Here is a 20,248-nt window from a genome sequence, read left to right on the forward strand (position 1 = left end):
TCCCTGAAGATGCCTGACTGGGTCCTTCTCTAGATGCCCAGGGCCCTGAAGTGGACCTTACCTCCTGGTTTCCATCCATCTGCTTCTGCTGTCAGGGCCCGGAGGATGCTGTGGTTCTTCAACTCTGAGAGCTGCAGGAGCAGATGAGCTTAGTGTGAGGATGGCATCCACGGCCCCCTTCCACACAAACACTGTCTACCTGGTGCCCTGAATGCCCTTTGAAACGGGGGCCTGATGGATCTAGGCTGCCCTGATGGTTATTTAAAGCCAGTCTTAAAGCAGGGTACTTGGAAAACTCCAATTGCAATATAAAAATCAGACAATGTGGTATTATTCCCACTGGACTTTATACTCGGCTTCATTATAACAATTACCTTACTACACAGAGGCTGTTTTTGCGTGTTTGTGTTCCACACCCCTTCTGTGAGTGTGAGCTTCTGGAGGGTGGGGCCTATGACATCCTGTGTCCCCAGTGCTTAGCACAGTGCCTGGCACCACGCAGCGGTACACAACCAAAGCTCGTATTGGCAGGAGACACGGAGGTGTGGGAGATACGTACAGGAATTCCTCTGAAAGGGGCGAGAACATGATTCTCCTTGTCATACGGTGGGGAGCATAGGACAGCAGACATTGTTTCAACCTGTAAGACATTACCAGGGTCAATCTCATGAGCACACATCGGTCCCACAGAGATGACAGTTTAAATGTCGCTTTTTTTCCCGGTGCCACAAAAAACAGATGAGCTCCAGACAAGTCACTAAGAGGACTATTGTGAAGGAAAATTGTTTAATTTGGTCTTAAGAAAAACTGACTAAAGTTTAGTTAATGTTATCTCAAAAACCTTCTCAAAAACCTTATACAGATGTCCTCTCCATGTAAGTAAAGTTCACGAGGCAGCGTCTTACAGCCTTATCGCCCAACCAAACCTTCCCCCAAATCGAGCTTAAAAAAAAACAAAACTTATATAAAACAACTGACCTATTGTTTGTAACACATATCACAGGTACAGAGCTAATTTCCCTAATTTGTTAAAAATCCTACAAATCAGTAAGGAAAACAAACAAACAAAAAAAAAACCCGTAGAAAAATAGGCCAAGGACATGGACAGTTCACACAAAAGGAAACACAAATACTTCTTAAACTTACGAAAAAATGCTCAGCCTCACTCATAAAAACAGAAAAGCCAATTACAACTACTCTGAGGTAATATTTGTCACTTATCAGACTGGCAAAGGTCAGGAAGCTCGTTAACACACTGGGGGCCAGAGTGGGAAGTGTTATATCACACAGGAGAGTAGTTGTTGCCACCTCTACGGATTGACAAGATCTGACAAAATGACACTTGCTTTGTACCTCCTGATCTTGTCATTCTATTCTAGGAATTCATCCAAGAGATAAACTCATCCATATGCAGAATGACATATTCACTGTAGCACTGTTTATACTAGCAAAAGGCTGATAAAACCCTGAATGTCCACTATGGACTGATTAAACAAATTAAAGCCTATCCACTCAGTGAGAACCTATGTAGCCATAAAGAACAAGAAAGTGCCCATACGAGAAAGCTCCACATGGGCAATACGAACTACCTTCATGATAAATTAAGTGAAAAAAGAAAAGGACAGAATATATACCTATTCTATCATTTGCATTTTTCTAAACAAATAATAACTACTACGTGTCTGCCCGTTTGTCATACTGTGGTGGCTTGCATGTAGTGGTGCTGGAAGCATTGCCACTGGTATTTCAAATACCAGCAGGGTCACCCATGGTAGACAGGTTTCAGTGGAGCTTCCAGACTAAGACAGACTAGGAAGAGGGACTGGCAGTCTACATCTGAAAAAATTGGCCAGTGAAAACCTTACGAAGAGCAGCGGGACATTGCCTGATACAGTGCTGGGGGATGATCCCCTCAGGCTGGAAGGCACGCAAAAGACGACTGGGGAAGAGCTGCCTCCTCAAAGTAGATTCAACCCTAATGATGTGGATGAAGTTGAGCTTTTGGGGCCCTCATTTGCTGATGTAGCACGACTCAAAATGAGAAGAAACTGCTGCAAACATCCATTAACAAATTGGAACATGGAATGTATGAAGTATGAATCTAGGAAAATTGGAAGTCATCAAAAATGAAATGGAACACATAAACATTGATATACTGGTCATTTTGAATCAGACAATCGTATGGTCTACTATGCTGGAATGACAAATTGAAGAGAAGTGGCATCACAAAGAGCATTTCAAGGTCTATTCTGAAGTACAATGCTGTTGGTGATAGGATAATATCCATACGCTTACAAGGAAGACTAGTTAATATGACTATTATTCAAATTTACACACTAACCACTAAGGGCAAAGATGAAGAAATTGAAGATTTTTACCAGCTTTTGCAGTCTGAAATTGACCAAACATGCAATCAGGATGCATTGATAATTACTGGTGATTGCAATGATAAAGTTGGAAACGAAGAAGGATCAGGAATTGGAAAACACGGCCTTAGTGATAGAAATGATGCTAGAGATCGCATGACAGAATTTTTCAAGACCAATGACTTCTTCATCGCAAATACCTTTTTTCTGTAACATTAACGGTGACTATACACATGGACCTCACCAGACGGAACAAACACGAATCAAATCGATTACCTCTGTGAGAACCCCTGAGGGAGCAGGAACCCCTGAGGGAGCAGGAGAGCAGTGGGATGTAGACCCCAAATTCTCATGAAAAGAACAGACTTCATGGTCTGACTGAGCCTGGAAGGACCCCGGTGGTCATGGCCCCCAGACCTTCTGTTGGCCCAGGACAGGAACCATTCCTGAAGCCAACTCTTCAGACATGGATTGGACTGGACAATGGGTTGGAGAGGGATGCTGGTGAGGAGTGAGCTTCTTGGATCAGGTGGACACTTGAGACTATGTTGGCATCTTCTGCCTAGAGGGTAGATGAGGGGGTAGACGGGGTTAGAAGCTGGTGAAATAGACATGAAAAGAGAGAGTGGTGGGAGAGAGCAGGCTGTCTCATTAGGGGGAGAGTAATTGGGAGTATGTAGCAAGGTGTATATAACGTTTTTATGAGAGAGACTGACTTGATTTGTAAACTTTCACTTAAAGCACAATAAAAATTATATTAAAAAAAATTGATTACCTCTGTGGAAAGAGACAATGGAAAAACTCCATATAATCTGTCAGAACAAGGCTGGGGCTGACTGCAGAACAGACCATCAATTGCTCATATGTAACTTCAAGTTGAAATTGAAGAAAATTAGAGCAAGTCCACGAGAGCCAAAATACGACCTTGAATATATCCCACCTGAATTCGGAGATCATCTCAGGAACATATCTGACTCAGTGAACACTAATGACCGAAGACCAAACGAGTTGTGGAGGGACATCAAGGACATCATACATGAAGAAAGCAAGAGGTCATTAAAAAGATAGGAAAGAAAGAAAAGACCAAGATGGATGCCAGAAGAGACTCTGAAACTTGTTCTGGAAGCTCCACTGAAATCTGTTCAGCATCACAGCAACACGCAAGCCTCCACTGACAGACAGGTGGTAGGTACGCATGAGGTGTGTTGGCTGGGAATCAAACCTGGGTCTCCTGCACGGAAGGTGAGAACTCTACCACTGAACAACCAATGTTACTAGGCACAGAATGTGTTTTCAGAAATATCTGGTGACTCATGGTGCCGAACAATTCCCTGCAGGGATCGGTGCACTCAGGATTCATTTTGTCATTCTCTTTCCTCTCCAAATCAGTCCCCTCCAGCATCCAAAGACTTTTCTCTGGGAGAACAGTTCACCTATTTTACTGCTGAGAAGAAAACCTTACTGGATCCCAAAACAAAGTGTTCGTCCCAATCTGGCCCCTGAATCCCATAGGTTCCTTTTAAGAATATCTCTGGGCAAGGTGGGGAGAAAGGCAATAGATGTAGGGTTGACTGCCAGGCTCATAACATAAAAGACATGTAACATTGAACCAAAATCCTAAGGACAACTAGGCCAGGTAAAGAGGCCAGTAAGGTAAACAGTCCAAATCTATGAGGTACAGATTTCTTGGGGGATTCCTCATTTAAATTTGCCCTGACCCCCATCCAAGCAATTACAAAACAAAATCCCATAACCCACTTAGAAAATAAGCTATCAGGAAAGGAAATTGACTCCAGTGAATAGAAACTCCTTCTAATAGAAGAAAGAGAACTATAATGAGCATTTTTTCCTGAATATTTCTAAGCTCCACATTCTTTTGATATGTTCTACCTCGTTACAATTAACCATACATCCCAAATCAACACCATCTTTCCCAGATAGGAATGATGCTTACCTGCCCATCTTTTAACTCTTTCTCATTATGGAAAGTGCCAGATATTTCATTCATGACTCAGAACCATTTGTTCAAGTGAGCTTTGTCCTTGGGCTCAGGAAGGGGTTAAAATAAGGTCGGAGATCAGCAGCTGTGGGAGAGTTGGAGCTCCAGCTGCTCTATATTTGCTGTCCCTCTTGGCAGTCGTTCAGCCTAGGGGTAAGAAAACAGTTCCTCTGTGCCATCACCAGGTGTGGGAGGTTTCAGTGAGTATGAAAGAAGTCCCTGAAGGCTCTGAAGTCTCTGCTCAGCAAAAAAAAAAGTAAAGAAAATTGGTTTAATCATTCAGTTATGCCTCTGTTGAGAAAAATGGATTTTTAAAATCTTTAAGCAGCTGTGAATTTATTCAGGATAAATAAGCAGCCTACCTCTTATTACCCAGACCACAGGATGGAAACAAAGAGGCCCTGCAGGAGTCAGTGGGATGGGTTCGCAATGTCATCTAGAAGGCAGAAGGCGGCAGCACCACTGTGAATGGTGGGGTCTGTTTCTGACCATGAAGTGACTGGGCCCTAAGGCAGCTTATCAAAGACACGTGGCAAGTAGGTGGTGCCTTGGTGGGTGGTCTTCGCTGAAGTGCTCTGGCTTTGCTCAGGTCTCAGTCTCAGGTTGGGTCTGGGGGCTTAAAAGACCGAGTTCCTATGGTGGTAGAAACTGAAAATGCAACACAACATCCTAATCTTCGCTCAGTGATCACTGATGCTGTATATGTGGCAGCTGTCTAGCCAGTGTGGCTCCTTAATCTCACATCGTCTGCCCCAAGAGAAGGGCTGGACAGGCCCATATCTCATCATGGGGGAATTGGACGTAATGGAACCCGGTCACCCCCAAAACCATGCGGGATCGTAAGTGGACAGTTAGTTCACACATTTGACAGTCAAACTTCACAGACTCGGATGACTAAAGGAGGGTGGCCTCTCTACGAGATCAGCCTTCCACTGTGGGTTATGATCTGGGTTCCCCAAAAATTGTCTGCTAGTTACAAACTGGGATCTTTGTCAGGAGGTAGGTGGCATCGATTCCTAATACCTGCAATTAGCAGGAATACTTCCTAACTCTTGGGCTGGACATTTGGCTCACTGGAATCTGGTGGGGGTGGGCGTGGGGGTAGCACAGTGCCCCTCAGTCATGGCACCTCAGGAACTAGCTCGCTCTCACAGTAGCCCCTGTGGCCTCAGTATATGCCTCCTTTTCTCTTCCCTCAGCCTAGGCGTCCATGGCAACATATGACAAAACACTCACATATCAACGAACCTGGGGGAGGTGACAAGCAGATATGGTCAGCCTTCTCAGAACGGCTCTTCTGCCACTGTGTATGAAATGAACTAAGAAGCACAGAAGCATGACGAGCTTCACGCTCCTGCCAGTGCCTCAGTTAGGTCTGTATCAGAGAAAAGAAAGGACAAAGCACTGTCACACAAGCAAATACTTGAAGTTATGAAGTCACTCTTTGCAATATTAGCAAGCTTATAGATGGGCCCGAGGAAATGACCTTCCTGGGAAGATGGATCCTTTTCAAATCAACCAAATATTTGCTGGGCGCCCGGCGTAGACGAGGGGCTACATTAAGGGGGTAAGACTTTTCAACCGCTTGCTGGAACTACAACTCTCTGGATAGGTATTTAATGTAGAAGCTGGGTCGTTTCTTACGTAGGAACGTGCACATAGGTATGACAGTTTTCTGATCCTTTCATCAGGATTGTCGCCCGGTGACTCCCCGTGTCCCCCGCGGCCTCCACGGAGGAGGGTGCTATAGGGGCACCACCAAGTCCCCGCTACTGGCAACGCCCTCAGAGCGAGGAGCCGACCCAAAAGCATGAGCCACTTTGGGGACACAGGGCCGGGCGCTGCACGGCTGTGATACGCAGATCCCAACAGAGATCTCAATTCGTCAAGATGCCAGTCAGACAGGGGCTGCGTGGGGACCCTGGCAGAAACCTTCCCATCGCTGGAAGGGGTAACTGCGAAAAGCAATTTGCCTCAGGTCACTCAGCGAGTCCACAGCAGAGCCTCACCAGAACCCAGCTCTCCTGTCTCCCAGTCGGGACTCTCTCTCAGATCCGCAACCCCCTGCCTCGTCTCGCTTTAAGGTTATCATTGTGCCACAGTCCCCCTTCTCCAATTCCCGGGCTCACCGGACCAGGATCCCATAGCTCCCGCAGGCTCTCCTCTGCGCGTGCGCAGAGCGCTTCCCGTGCAGCCTCCGCAGCCCCGAAAACTACACTTCCCGGCAGGCAATGGAAATCACGCGCTGCAAACTGAGTAGGGGAGCCGAGAGGCTCAATCCCCGCCGCCGCGTTTGCCGCTCGCTGAAAAGGCTCAGGTGAAACGTCAAAACTGCCCCAGCCCCTCGGCTGGGAGGGGCTGGCTGGAGGGGCGGGGCCGCCTCGGCTAAGCAGAGAGTTGCGGTAGCAGATGCATTCCAACCACCTGCGGTCGGCACGATGTGGCCGGTGCTGTTGGCCGTGCTGCTGGCCGTGCTGCTGCTGGCCATCGTCTACAAAGTTTACTTGGTGCTGTTCGAGGGCAGCTCCCCGAACCCCTTCGCCGAGGACGTCAAGCGGCCTCCCGCGCCCCTGGTGACCGACAAGGAGGCCAGGAAGAAAGTTCTCAGACAAGGTCAGCCGGAGGGATCCTGAGGTCCGCGGCCCTCCTCACGGTCATCCTCACGGCCAGTCCTCACGGGCTTGGGTCCCCGTTCCAGGGTGCCCCGACCCAGTCCTCAGTTTCCCCTTGTACAGTGCTGGGAAGGCTTCCTTGCTTGGGGGGAGGAGGGCACTGTGGCGTCCGCCCCTGGCGAGGGCTCCGCTGGGACAAGCCCTGGGAAGAGCAGGCAACGGGCGCGGACTCCGTCCTTCGCGTTTAAAGTCTGGGCGTCCCTGGTCCCGGCCCCGCCACTAGGCGTCGGCGGCTGCGGGTAGACAAGGAGAAGCCTTTCCCCCACTGGGCTCCCAAAACGAAAACCCAGTGCCGTCGAGTCGATTCCGACCCATAGCGACCCTACGGGACAGAGTAGAACTGCCGCATAGAGTTTCCAAGCAGCGCCTGGCGGATTCGAACTGCCAACTCTTTGGTTAGCAGCCATAGCATTTAACCACTTTCCAGCCTTAGCTTTTTCCACGAATCGAGCACGTGGCTCCGGGGTGTGGAGCTGCTCACAGCAATCTCTTCCAACTTGCAAAAGAAATTGCCTTTTGTTTCTCAAGTGATTTGACTGGTTGTCACTTGATTTGACTGGTTGCGTTTTGTCAAGTGATTTGGCTTGGTGCCGTCCGACTCAAAGCATTAAGCCCTGGCTCTGAAACTTTGCAGGAGGCTCGGCAAGGTGCCTCATCCTCAGAGCTGCTCTCCCTTCAACCAGAATTCCTCCATTGCCATCTTTAAAACATGGCTTGGGGTTGCTCTAGGGTTTGAAGAAAAAGTACTACTTCTTAATACACAAAAGCAGTAACAATCAAAAAAAAAGAAAAAACAAAAACCCAGGGTTCCTTTCACTCATACATTTTAGAATTGGTGTGACCTAGCTTACTACACAGTCAGAGAGGATGTAGTGGAAGGACTAAGAGTCTGAACTTCTGAGACAGAATTTTTAGCTTGAACTGTGTCACTAAGTTACTGGAAAACCACTAGCAACTTGCTCCACTATCTGCACTGGTCTAAAAATGAGATAAATAGTTTAACTGTTTTTCAGATTGTTGTTAGGTGCCATCGAATGGGTTCTGATTCGCAGCGACCCTATGTACAACAGAATGAAACACTGCAGTCCTGTGCCATCCTCACAATCGTTGTTATGTTTAAGCCACTGTGTCAATCCACCTCACTGAGGGTCTTCCTCTTTTCCGCTCACCCTGTACTTTACCAAGCATGATGTCCTTCTTCAGGGACTGATCCCTCCTGACATGTCCAAAGTGTATGAGATGCAGTCTTGCCATTCTTGCTTCTAAGGAGCATTCTGGTTGTACTTCTTCCGAGACAGATTTGTTCATTCTTTTGGCAGTCCATGGTATATTCAATATTCTTCGCCAACACCACAATTCAAAGGCATCAATTCTTTGGTCTTCCTTATTCATTGTCCAGCTTTCATATGCATAGGAGGCTGTTGAAAACACCATGGCTTGGGTCAGGCGCACCTCAGTCTTCAAGATTAGGTTGTGACATATTGGTGAGTATTAATTTAGTGGGTTACAACTAACCTTTTTTTTTTTTTTAACTAACCTTTAAAAATGTAGAATAGAAAATATTAACTATGGTAAGTGCTGTATTATGAAACATCTGTTTCAGGTATATGCATTATATACTTACATGTGTTCTAAGTCATAATATGAGATGTATTTTTACTACAGGTCTCTCTAATATATTTTGAAAGCTAAAAAATTTGCCAAGTTCTCTTGCAGCTTGAAAGTTCCGGATCTGGGTTCTCCCTGAGTGACTCATCCCTTAAAGAACAGGTCTTGTGTTGGAGGTGCCCATGTACACCACCAGAGGACACCATGTACTCTGGTCCAGCTTTGTCTCCTTTTAGGTCCTGTACCCGCAGCCTTGCCTCCACTACCTCCAGGCTCCAGCATGTGAGGAAGTGGTGCTGTGATTTCTCAGAGCAGCAGCCTCTGAAACATATTTTAGAACCAAGTACCACAATACCACTTGACTGATTCACTGGTGCCTGCAGACCCTGCAGCTGCCAAAAAGAAACGACTTTTGAACACATACTTGCAGGAGCTGGCAGCCAGCCCCACAACATTCTCCTTCTCCCCACCTTGTTTTTTTTTCTTTCCTAGTTCTCTCTCTGCAGGGCTCCGGTGGTGCAGTGGTTAAGAGCTACAGCTGCTAACCAAAAGGTTGGCAGTTTGAATCCACCAGCTGCTCCTTGGAAACCCTATGGCACAGTTCTACTCTGTCTTATAAGGTCATTATGAGTTGGAATTAACTCAGTAGCAAAGGTTTTGTTGTCTCTCTGTATCTAGGTTTCTCAGCCTGTATTATTGTCCGTCTCTGTTTATTCCTGCTGCTATGGTAGTAGCTCACTGAATCCTACTTTGTTTAAACATCAGGAAAATTCCCAAGTACATAGTGGCTTTACTTAAACCAGTTCAGATCAAATCAAATTGTTTTGTTTTAATCTGCCTGGAGGGTCTTGAGTATTTCCAAGATAAAGTGTTTGAGGCAACTCAGGCAGGAGCTTCATGCCAAACCGCTCTGGAGGCTTCTTGTGTTGTACTAGCTAGAGAAGCCCTTCTTGGTTTCCATGTCTCTGCTCTTTCTCTGCCCATGCCTAAGAAGCCTTCTTATACCTCCTCCCCTCTACTGCAGCTTTTTCAGTCAGCCGAGTGCCAGAGAAGCTGGATGTGGTGGTGATAGGCAGCGGCTTTGGGGGCCTGGCTGCAGCTGCAATTTTGGCTAAAGCTGGCAAGCGGGTTCTGGTGCTGGAACAACACACCAAGGCGGGGGGCTGTTGTCATACCTTTGGACGGGATGGCCTTGAATTTGACACAGGTAAGGCTTGTGTGGGAAAGGGCTGGGAACATGGCTCTATCTTCAGGAGGCTTGGAGCAGCTATTTTGGGATGATATTGGGCATCTGTGTTGTTTTAGGGGCCCTGTCTTCTCTCTGTGTACCACTTGCCTTGTCTGGTACCCATGCTTCCACTGGGAGCTGAAGTGAACAGAGATGTAGTGCTTTCTGCTGTGACACCTCCCTACAGAGAAGGTGGACAGCCACCTCTGCCATGCCAGGCCATCTCTTCAACCTTGTTTCCATGTCCCCCTTTCCGGGCCTCAATCCCCTTATCCCCACAGTATCTTATATTTTCTTCCATCTCCCAACAGGAATCCATTATATTGGACATATGCAGGAGGGCAGCGTTGGCCGTTTTATGTTGGACCAGATCACTGAGGGGCAGCTGGACTGGGCTGCCATGTCCTCTCCCTATGACATTATGGTACTAGAAGGGCCCAATGGCCGGAAGGAGTTTCCCATGTACAGTGGGGAGAAAGCCTATGTTCAGGGCCTCAAGGAGAAGTTTCCTCAAGAAGAAGCTGCCATTGACAAGTACATAAAGCTGGTTAAGGTAACATGGACATATTGAGCTCAGCTTATGCCCAACAAGGCTGGCTGACCTTCATTAGTGGAGTGACTGGTGGGGGAGGCAAGAAGGGAGGAACATGTCTGTCCTGAACTCAGCCCCTGCTTGAGTCCACCTCTGTCTCTGGAGCCTTGGCTGAGTAGCTGCACTCTCACTTCTGGCCCCGAGGAGGCGCCCTGCTCTCCCTGACTAGGCTGGCTTCCATGTGGTCAGATCATGCTCCTTTTCACTTTACGTGGGGCCAGAGTGAAAATTTTCAAAAGAAATTTGATCAGGAAACTAAACGACTAAAGAAGACCCATCTGTATATCGGATAAGGGCTTTATATCCAGAATATATAAAACCAAACCAAAAAACCAAACCCAGTGCCGTCGAGTCGATTCCGACTCACAGCAACCCTACAGAATATATAAAGAACTCTTAAAATTTAACAGCAAAAAGACAAACAATTCAGTCAAAAAATGGGTAAAGGACTTGAATAGTCAGCTTTCCAAAGAAGAAATACAAATGGCCAACAAGTACATGAAAAAATGCTCAGTGTCATTAGTGTAGGAAAATGTAAATCAAAACCACAATGAGATACCACTTCACACCCACTAGGATGACCATGATTAAAAAAAAAAGTAAAACAATGGGTGTTGGCGAGGATGTGCAGAAATAGGAGTCCTCATCTATTGTTGGTGGGACTGTAAAATGGTACAGCCACTGTGGAAATCAGTTTAGTGGTTCCTGAAAAAGTTGAACATAGAATTACCATATGAGCTAGTAATCCCACTCTTAGGTATATACCAGGAGCCCTGGTGGCACAGTGGTTAAAAGATATGGCTACCAACCAAAAGATCAGCAGTTTGAATCCACCAGGCACTCTGTGGAAACCCTATGGGGTGGTTCCACTCTGTCCTATAGGGTCGCTGTGAGTTAGAATTGACTGGACGACAATAGGTCAACAGGTATATACCAAATAGAGCTGAAAGCAGGAACAAAAAGATACTTGTCCACCAGTGTTCACTGCAGCACTATTCACAATAGCCAAAAGGTAGAAACGAGGGAAATATCCATTAACTGATGACTGTATAAACAACACGTGGTATGTGCATACAATGGAGTATTACTCAGCCATAAAGAAAAGTGAAGTCCTGATACCTCTATGACATGGATGAACATTGACAGCATTTTGTCAGACACAGAATGACAAATATTGTGTGATCCCACTTACATGAAATATCTATAATAGGCAAATGCATAGAGACCAAAGTCAGTTAGTGGTTACCAAGGGTGGCTGGGAAGGAGGGAAAAAGGAAGACACAGTGCTTCTTTGGGGCCACTGAGCTTCTGTCAGGGGTGATGGAAAACTTGGGAGTAGGGAGTAGATAGGGTGATGGATGGACATGTCACTGAACTGTACATGTGAAGATTGTTGAAACGGGCAAATGTTTGTTACATATACTTACCACAAAAAAAAAAAAAAAAAAAAGGACTGATTTGAATGTAGAAAAAGAAAAATTCACAGAGTATAGGTTCTTCTAAAAACCCCAATTCAGCTAAACTCAGCCAGGGGTGTGTTGCCAGACCCTTGGGGTAGCGAGGGCTATTGGAATGGTGACTCTGCCCCGTGGTTCCCAGAGATGATGCCTGCTCCTCACGCTCTTTTCCTTTCCCAGGTGGTATCCAGTGGAGTCACCCATGCCATCTTGCTGAAGCTCCTCCCATTGCCTGTGGTTCAGCTCCTCAACAAGTGTGGGCTGCTGACTCGTTTCTCTCCGTTCCTTCGGGCATCCACCCAGAGCTTGTCTGAGGTCTTGCAGCAGCTGCCAGCCTCCCCTGAGCTCCAAGCAGTCCTCAGCTACATCTTTCCTACTTACGGTGGGTACTAACTCTGGGCAGATCCTGGAGGAGGGGGTGAAGTCTCCTGGCTCTTTGTCTTTCTTCCCGAACCTGCTTGGCTGAAACGGAGCAGTATAAATCTCCAGCCCTTTGGAGCTTATGGGTGAGAAGTCTGTCCACCTGCTGGACTCCCTGGTAGAAGCTCCCCTCATCCGCGCTGGATGATTTTTCTGTTCAACCAGCACTGTCCTACGATGTTGTGTGGGGAGGACACTCCCACTGGACCCGAGATCTGTAAAATACCCCTTATGTGGATGGAAAACAAGGCCCACTGAGTGCCCTAGGCCTGGAGAATATTTGGATCCTGGGATGGGTGTGGGCTGTGCTCCATTCTGACTGGTGCAGGGTGTTGGGTGCTCTTGCCTCATCACCCCTTCCTTCTGTAGGTGTGACCCCCAGCCACACCACCTTTTCCATGCATGCTCTGCTGGTTAACCACTACCTAAAAGGAGCCTTCTATCCCCGCGGTGGCTCCAGTGAAATCGCCTTCCACACCATCCCTGTGATTCAGCGGGCCGGGGGTGCTGTCCTCACAAGGGCCACTGTGCAGAGTGTGTTGCTGGATTCAGCTGGAAAGGCTTGTGGTGAGAGCCCTGCACTGGGCTGTGGGATCCCCGGACTAGGGTGGGACAGACTGGGTGCAGAGAAAGGAAAGAACCGAGGGCAGAAGGTGTAGAAGAACTGACCTCCTCATGGGGAGTTAAAATCCCAGATCCCCCCCAGAGCAGAGGCTAGGGGTATAGCAATAGGTCTGGAGGTAAAAAGGAAGCAGAAAGGATGAAGAATTACTTGGTCCCCAAAGAACTGTTGTGTGCCGTCAAGTTGATTCTGACTCACAGCGACCCTATAGGACAGAGTAGAACTGCCCCATAGTGTTTCCAAGGAGTGGCCAGTGGATTTGAACTGCTGACCTTTTGGTTAGCGGCCAAGCTCTTAACCACTCTGCCACCAGGGTAACCTCAGAATAGTGGTTAATAATTTACTCAGTAGATAATATATGTATCGAGTAATCTGTTAAGTACTTAAGTGTAGGAGCTGTCTTTTTTACCTTTATGTCTATAGACTTTACCACTCAACCAAAACAAAAACCAAACTCATTGTGGTCTAACTGATTCTGTCTCATAGCAAACCCATGTGTTAGTTACAGAGTAGAACTGCTCCATAGGGTTTTCTTGGCTTAATCTTTATGGAAGCAGATCACCAGTCCAACACACGGGAGGTTAAGAAAGAGCTGAGAGTGTTAGGCTGAACTATAAGAGTGCTGTTTTTACAGGTCTAAGAAATGGTTGAAAATCAGTTGTTTCAGATGGTTCTATCTAATACTTCAGTGAGAGTAGCAAGAGACGAGGCTGGACACATAGAAGGGCACAGATCATGGAAGGCTGCTTCAAGGCTTTGGGATCCATTTACAAGGTTTAGATGCCCTTGAAGGGTTTTAAAGAGAATCAAACCAAACCAGACCCATTGCCGTGGAGTCATAGCAACTCATAGCAACCCTACCAGAGAAGAACTGCCCTATAGGGTTTCTGAGGGTGTAAATCTTTAGGGAAGCAGAATGCCACACCTCCTACCGTGGAGTGGCTGGTGGGTTCAAACTGCCAACCTTGGGGATTGCAGCTGAGCGCTTAACCACTGCATCACCAGTGTTCTTAAAGAGAAGAGAAAGGTAAAACAACTCTGGCAGCAGTGAAGAAGGAAAGGCATCAGCCCAGGAGCTTTGTTGGGCTTGGTGAAAGAAAAGAGAGTAGTCTAAGAGGGAGTTGGGGGAACAGAGGGGTGGGGCAAGTGGGGGGAGAGCTAGGCAAGATAAGAGCAGAAGCCATTGTGGGATAGGTTGACAGTGCTTGAGGATATTTCCTTCACTTGGCAATTTTGCCTGGGGTCTGCCCTGCAAGGCCTAAGGTGGGCTGGACTCCCAGGTCTGAGAAAATGAAGTGTAGGCTGGGGGAGATGTGTGGGGGGTGTGAGCCTTTCTTTACTTTCCTGGAACTCTCAGAACCTCACCAAGCTCCTGTGTCTGCAGGTGTCAGCGTGAAGAAGGGCCAAGAGCTGGTGAACATCTACTGCCCCATCGTGATCTCCAACGCAGGACTGTTCAATACCTACGAGCACTTACTACCTGAGCATGCCCGCTGTCTGCCAGGTAAGAGACTGGTCTGTGTTGCTTTCCTCCAAGTTCCCCAGTTTCTCTAGATCCTAGATCATCTTCTAATAGTGATGGTGAGCAGAGTCCCAGAGGAACATTTCTTGGGTTTTCATTGAGTTTGTGGTATGAATTCCTTTTTCTTCCTGAATTTCTCATTTACTTTGAGTAGAGAAGATTGGTCTGATAATTTAAGTAGGGAAGCAAGGCTGGTATAGAGAAGAATAGATATAATAGTTCTGTGCCTTATTTGGGATCCAAGGTTATATCTTTCTGCTTCTTTCAGGACCTAGCTCCTTACTGGGGCTGAGGCTTCCAGAGTTCCCTTCTGGCTTTCTTCTATTCCTTGAGCCCCAGGCTCAAAATCTAGAATCGTGATAGAAGTAAGCCTCAGTGCAGTCATCTCTAACAGGCTGTGTCCAAAAATAAAAGCCTGGTTTTATGGAGGGAGGTAGGCATACTTATGGGTGTACCATGCATAAGTCTATATGAGGAGCTTGACCTTTGGCACTGCATTTGATCCTCACCGTCGACCAGAGAAAGAGATATCATCATCCAAACCCTGGCAGCGTAGTGGTTAAGAGCTATGGCTGCTACAAAAGGTCAGCAATTCGAATCCACCAGCTGCTCCTTGGAAACTCTATGGGGCAGTTCTACTCCGTCCCACAGAATCACTATGAGTCGGAATCGACTCAACAGCAACAGGTTTGATATTTATGGTTGGGGAAACTGAGACCCATAGAGGTGAAGTAACTTCCCAAGGCCACCCAGCTGAAAGTGGCAGAGCTGAGATGAGCACCCTGGTCTGTCTGACTTGAAAGTCTAGCCTCTTTGTACCCCACGTCAGCTGAGAAGTGTGGGACCTCCAGAGCAATGGCCTCACCAGACAGGGCAGGAGAACAGGAGCAGCCCACAGGGAACCAAGTGGCTGAGCCAAAGTTAGGTGAGAAGTTACCATACTGAAGTGGACTCAGGAAGCTACTGTGAGGAAAGGAGGCTGGCTGGCCGGAGGGGACCAACAATCCAGGAGGGGTAAGAGAAAGGGGTCTAGATAAAGGCCTTGGTGGGGTGGGATGGACACCAGGGACTTTACTGGTATGAGGAGAAGGAGCGCGGAGACCAGTGGGAAGGAGTTCTCCACCCATGGTGGGCCCCAGAGGAGCTAGGAAAGTGGGTGTCATGGTGGGTTCCATAGAAAAGTGAGGTCCTCATGGAACATAGGTGAGGTGGCAGTTGTAATTGTCACTGAGGTATAGGATGTGTGCTACAGAAAGCCAGTACCTTTGCCTCACTTGGCTGGGCCCCAGGCAGCATCTGCTGCCAGCAAAGGCCTTCTCACTGTCCAATTGGGTGAGTCGAGTGAGGTGAGGCAGAGACTGCCCAATTACAGGAAGGCGGGGCAGGGTGTGGGGAGGACCATAGACTTTGCCTTTGGTACTTCCTGCTTTCCTCTCTGTAGCCCTTTCCTCCTGTTTCCCCTCTAGCCTAGGACAATGAGCCCTGACACTGTCCTCTAACATGCCCCAGGGTCCTCCTCATCCTGCCTTTCCCCAGGCAGCCATGCTCCAGTCACCTGCTCAGCTTGACCTCCCCTCCTCCAGTTAAGAGTCTCCATGCTCTTATGTATCTTCCCCTGGAAACAATCTCATGACTCCAGCCTGCACTGGCTGAAGGACCAGCTGCCCCTCTTGGGTGGGGGCTGGGTGCTGTCCCAGGTGAACCCCAGTTTGAGAGCAGTGCAGGCAGTGGTGGTCAGGTGATGAGACTTAAGTCAGCGAACCCAGCAGCTGGGATGCCTTGTTTGCAGCTGCAGGGGCTTCTCACAGTTCTACCTACCTCCTAGGAATGGGAACCAGCTATCAGGTGGCCTCTGGAACAGGCTGAGCCAGCTGGGGTTGAGGGTGGAGGTGGGGTGGTCAGTAGGGGAGCCTTTATGAATAAGGAGAGCCTTTCTTAAATCCCCCTGCTGAGCCTGGAGGGGTCAGTGGGGATGGTTTGGGGAGGAAGGTCTCTGGCTCCTGGGCCCCTTACTTCTAGCTTGGGAAAGGAGGGAGGGGCTAGGTAGAAGGAGCTGCTTTCTAAGGAGCCTCTGAAGATCCAGGGGTTCCACTCTTGGGCCCCTGTTCTCTTCATGCTAACCTCCCAGTCCATTTGGAGAGGGGGTGCCAGCAGTGTGCCTACCCCTGGAAGCTGAGACCCAGGGGAGAGGGTGGTCCTGCAGCTGCAGCACCAGCTGAGGGCAGCCCTCTGCACTTTACTGTGGCTCTCCCTCTGCCTTTGGTGAGGGGACAGCTGAGCTTCTGGGCCTCAGGCTCTAAACGGGATCTGAGGCGAGGGGTTGGAGGAAACCCGTGTTCCCCTTCCCTCCTCAGTATGCTCCCATAGCTGGGTGTCTCTAAGTTTTATGTCTATTTTCCAAGGGTAATTATTAATAATGTCCCTTCTCACGCTCAAGAGAGTTTGGATGATAGATCATATGGGCACCCTACCTTGGTACTCAGTTTTTTGTAGCTTTTGATAGCCAACTTCTTTCAAGGAAGTCTCTTTCCCTGTAGGCAGGCATGTCCATTGATTCCTTGTGGTATCCCCAGGGCCTAGCAGAGGATCCAGAACATCACAGGTCAATTTGTTAAGTGCATAAAGTGGAGCAGTGGCTGAGTTCACCCTCAAGTGGGTGCTGGAGATGATTCTTGGAATGCGAACAAAGAATAAGCATTTGTGGGTGTCAGTTTCCAGAAAACTGGTCTGGGGTCATGTATTGCCGAGAGGTGGGGAAGCTCAAGGGATGTGGGTGGCCTCACAGTGGCGCCTTCTGGCGTAGTGCTGCTCTTCCCCCTTCCTCCTGTTGACTCATGAGGATTGGAGGCTATCGGCCCAAGACCATGTGCTATATATAGGTGCTGTGAGCCAGCTCAAGGAGCTTGTGGCCAGGGGCTGGTGTCACCTGTTATAAAGGTGTTTAGAGCAGAAGTGGGTGGAGGTGGGAGAGAAGTCTGGGATTGTATCCTTCACAGGCAGGAGGAGGCCGAAGGGCAGACCCTGCCAAGTCAACATTGAAGTAACAGCTGTAAAAATGGGCTGGGCCCTAGGCAGGCAGCTGAGGATAAGGCTGTAGGTAAGGCCAGTTGACATCAGCAGGCTCTCGTGGCACAGGGAGTGGCCATCTCTGGCCACAGGTCACATAGCCCTCCCCCACTGTCTTTGACAGATGTGAAGAAACAGCTGTCGATGGTGCGGCACAGCTTGGGCATGTTCTCTGTTTTCATCTGCCTACGAGGCACCAAGAAGGACCTAGGTCTGGAGTCCACCAACTACTATGTTTATTTTGACACAGACATGGACAAGGCGTAAGGCGTGTCTACGTGTGTGGGGAGCTGTGTCAGAACAGACCTCTGGCCCACAGGGCCCCTGCTGCCTCATGGACTGGGAAGAAGTGGGCAGGAATTTACTCCCTGAGGGCTTTTTCCTCTGTCCTGCATTGTCATCACTGTGGGGAGGCCCTGGGGGTGAGCTGTCCCTGGGGTGACACTGGTGGCTGTGAGGAACGAGGAAGGAGGCCGGGGCTTGGCAGCCGCTGCTCTCACCCACAGGATGGAGCGCTACCTGTCCATGCCCAGGGAAAAGGCCGTAGCCCACATCCCCCTCCTCTTCATTGCATCCCCATCGGCCAAGGACCCGACGTGGGAGGACCGATTCCCAGGTGGGGCTTGGGGTTCTGGTGGAGAAGGGTGGGAGCAGGGAACAGGCAGCAGTAACCCTGGCACTGCACCCCTAGACCGGTCCACGATGACTGTGCTGATGCCCACCGCCTACGAGTGGTTTGAGGAGTGGAAGGAAGAGCCAAAGGGAAAGCGGAGCAGCGACTATGAGACCTTCAAAAACACCTTTGTCGAAGCCTCCATGTCTGTTGTCCTGAAGCTCTTCCCCCATCTGGAGGGGCAGGTAGGACAGAGTATCTGGTGGTGATGACAGAACTCTTGGTGCCATTTCCACCCTTTCCTTAGGGCGGGGAATAAGGCTGGGAGATAATAGCCCTGGGGAAGCTCAGGAGGTGGGCAGACTGTCCCAGAAGAGCAGAAAAGGGGAAGAGAAGAATCTCTGGAGTTTCCACTCCTGCCCTGGGGCTGCCTTTTTTGCCACCTCAGGTGGACAGTGTGGCTGGAGGATCCCCGCTGACCCATCAGTTCTACCTGGCTGCCCCACGAGGTGCCTGCTATGGGGCTGATCATGACCTTGGCCGCATGCATCCTCATGTGATGGCCTCCATAAGGGCTCAAAGCTCTGTCCCCAACCTCTACCTGACAGGTACGCTACCTAACAGGTACACTGACTGCCCGTTCTCCCAATGCCTGAGACCCTGGGCCACCTTGTCACCCAGAGTCCTCTGTTCCTGTCCTCGTGCCCTGCTGGCTCCTGCAGCCTCCCATGCTCTCAGCTGGGATGCCTTGCAGGTTGTGGTTCCTGGTCTCGGCCTGAAGCTTAGTCTCTGGGTGGCCCTAGCTCGGAGGGAGGAACGTTGAGTGCCCGTGTCCTCCCCTCCGTTTGCGTGGATGCTGACGGGCCTCTGCTCTTGCCTCCTAGGCCAGGACATCTTCACCTGTGGGATGATGGGGGCCCTGCAAGGAGCCCTGCTGTGCAGTGGCGCCATCCTGAAGCGGAACTTGTATTTGGACCTTAAGAAGCTTGGCTCGAGGATCCAAGCACAGAAGAAGAAAAAGAATTAGCTGGTTAGGGATGAGTCACAGGAATCTGCCCTGTGGCTAGGGCATCTTTCTGCATTAGTTCCTTGCCCATATAAAGCACCTGTTTGGTTTTGTTTTCTGAAAAAAACTCCAATCCGCAGGCCTAGTGTAGATCACAGGTCTTAAAATGAAGCTCTAACAGCTGGGGCAAATGATCTTTTGTAACTTTAATGCATGCCATCACTACTAAAGGCCCAGTCTAAGCATGGTTTTGGTTCTATAGGTTCAGAGGGCTCCCGATGCCATTTTTGCTGGTTCCAATGGCTCTTCGGGAGGATGGGGAAATGTCTGTAGTAGGCTCCATGTGGTCGCGGGGGGGCGGGGGTGGTAATAAGGCATAAGCATGGATTACCCAATAAAATCAGCAATGTACGCACAGGCTTACTTGTGCTTACTTGTTAACCTATAGTGCACAATTGCACCTGTTTTCCCACATCGAGCCTCCAGGCTTATTTTCCGAAACATTTGGAAGTGAGGGTACATGACTAGAATGATGACTTCATGGGAAGAAGTGGATTGGAAGGGCATTCCAGGCCAAGGGCCCTGCAGAAGACAAGCAGAGAGGGAAGTGAACGTGCTGTGGAAGACAGCCCAGCTACCTCCTAGATCTGGGCCTGGTGGGCGGAGTGGGGGTGGGGGTAGAAAATCAGTCAGCATCAGAAAATGAAAAGGCCCATGGGCTGCGTCTGCAGTTTATCTGGTAGATCCTGCTAGATCTATGGAGACCCGCTGGGAAGGTAGATGAATGCTTAAGGTTAAAAAACAAAACAAAAACAACACTTTTTCAAATTGCCGTTAAACTGAATCACCCAAGGCCTTATTTTACTCAATTTTAATGTACTATTAATAAACTTAATGATTTATAGCTTTAACCTTTGAAAATTGCATTGTTTTCTGTTGAATGATACAAAACTACATTGAAATGGCATTCATAGAAGATAGTACAATATCATGCATGGAAAAATACTTATCAGTAGACCAAATAACCTTTAAAAAATAAGATTAAATAATTATAATTAAGTTACAGAAGAGGAGAAA

The 20,248-nt window shown here is 48.6% G+C and overlaps 2 protein-coding genes across 6 annotated transcripts in view; one reads left to right on the forward strand and one right to left on the reverse strand.

Annotated features, from left to right (window-relative positions):
* The window catches only part of ELMOD3 (ELMO domain containing 3), a 35,384-nt gene extending 28,739 nt beyond the window's left edge, over window positions 1–6,645 (reverse strand). The window contains exons 1-7 of one of the 4 annotated variants that reach the window (XM_049856634.1): window positions 6,495–6,645; window positions 5,614–5,740; window positions 4,728–4,801; window positions 4,321–4,602; window positions 2,643–2,928; window positions 560–640; window positions 62–131 (exon numbers count right to left, since the gene is read on the reverse strand). In XM_049856634.1, the coding sequence (XP_049712591.1) occupies window positions 62–131; window positions 560–631 (142 nt within the window). In that variant the 5' untranslated portion in view covers window positions 632–640; window positions 2,643–2,928; window positions 4,321–4,602; ... (1 more) ...; window positions 5,614–5,740; window positions 6,495–6,645. The other 3 variants (XM_049856631.1, XM_049856632.1, XM_049856633.1) reach the window with 3 other exon arrangements.
* Window positions 6,646–6,716: 71 nt separating this feature from the next.
* Window positions 6,717–20,076, forward strand: RETSAT (retinol saturase). 2 transcript variants are annotated; one of them, XM_049856629.1, is made up of 11 exons: window positions 6,717–6,978; window positions 9,670–9,852; window positions 10,185–10,426; window positions 12,103–12,304; window positions 12,712–12,909; window positions 14,349–14,468; window positions 17,677–17,815; window positions 18,059–18,168; window positions 18,244–18,410; window positions 18,614–18,773; window positions 19,050–20,076. In XM_049856629.1, exons 1-11 carry the CDS (start codon window positions 6,804–6,806, stop codon window positions 19,190–19,192), a joined length of 1,839 nt encoding a protein of 612 aa, XP_049712586.1. In that variant the 5' UTR covers window positions 6,717–6,803; the 3' UTR covers window positions 19,193–20,076. The 2 variants fall into 2 exon arrangements, with proteins under 2 accessions (XP_049712586.1, XP_049712587.1); XM_049856630.1 differs by lacking the exon at window positions 18,614–18,773 and having other exon boundaries at window positions 19,050–19,168.
* Window positions 20,077–20,248: the final 172 nt, after the last annotated feature.

Source organism: Elephas maximus, chromosome 17, assembly GCF_024166365.1.
Source record: "Elephas maximus indicus isolate mEleMax1 chromosome 17, mEleMax1 primary haplotype, whole genome shotgun sequence".
NCBI lineage: Eukaryota > Metazoa > Chordata > Mammalia > Proboscidea > Elephantidae > Elephas > Elephas maximus.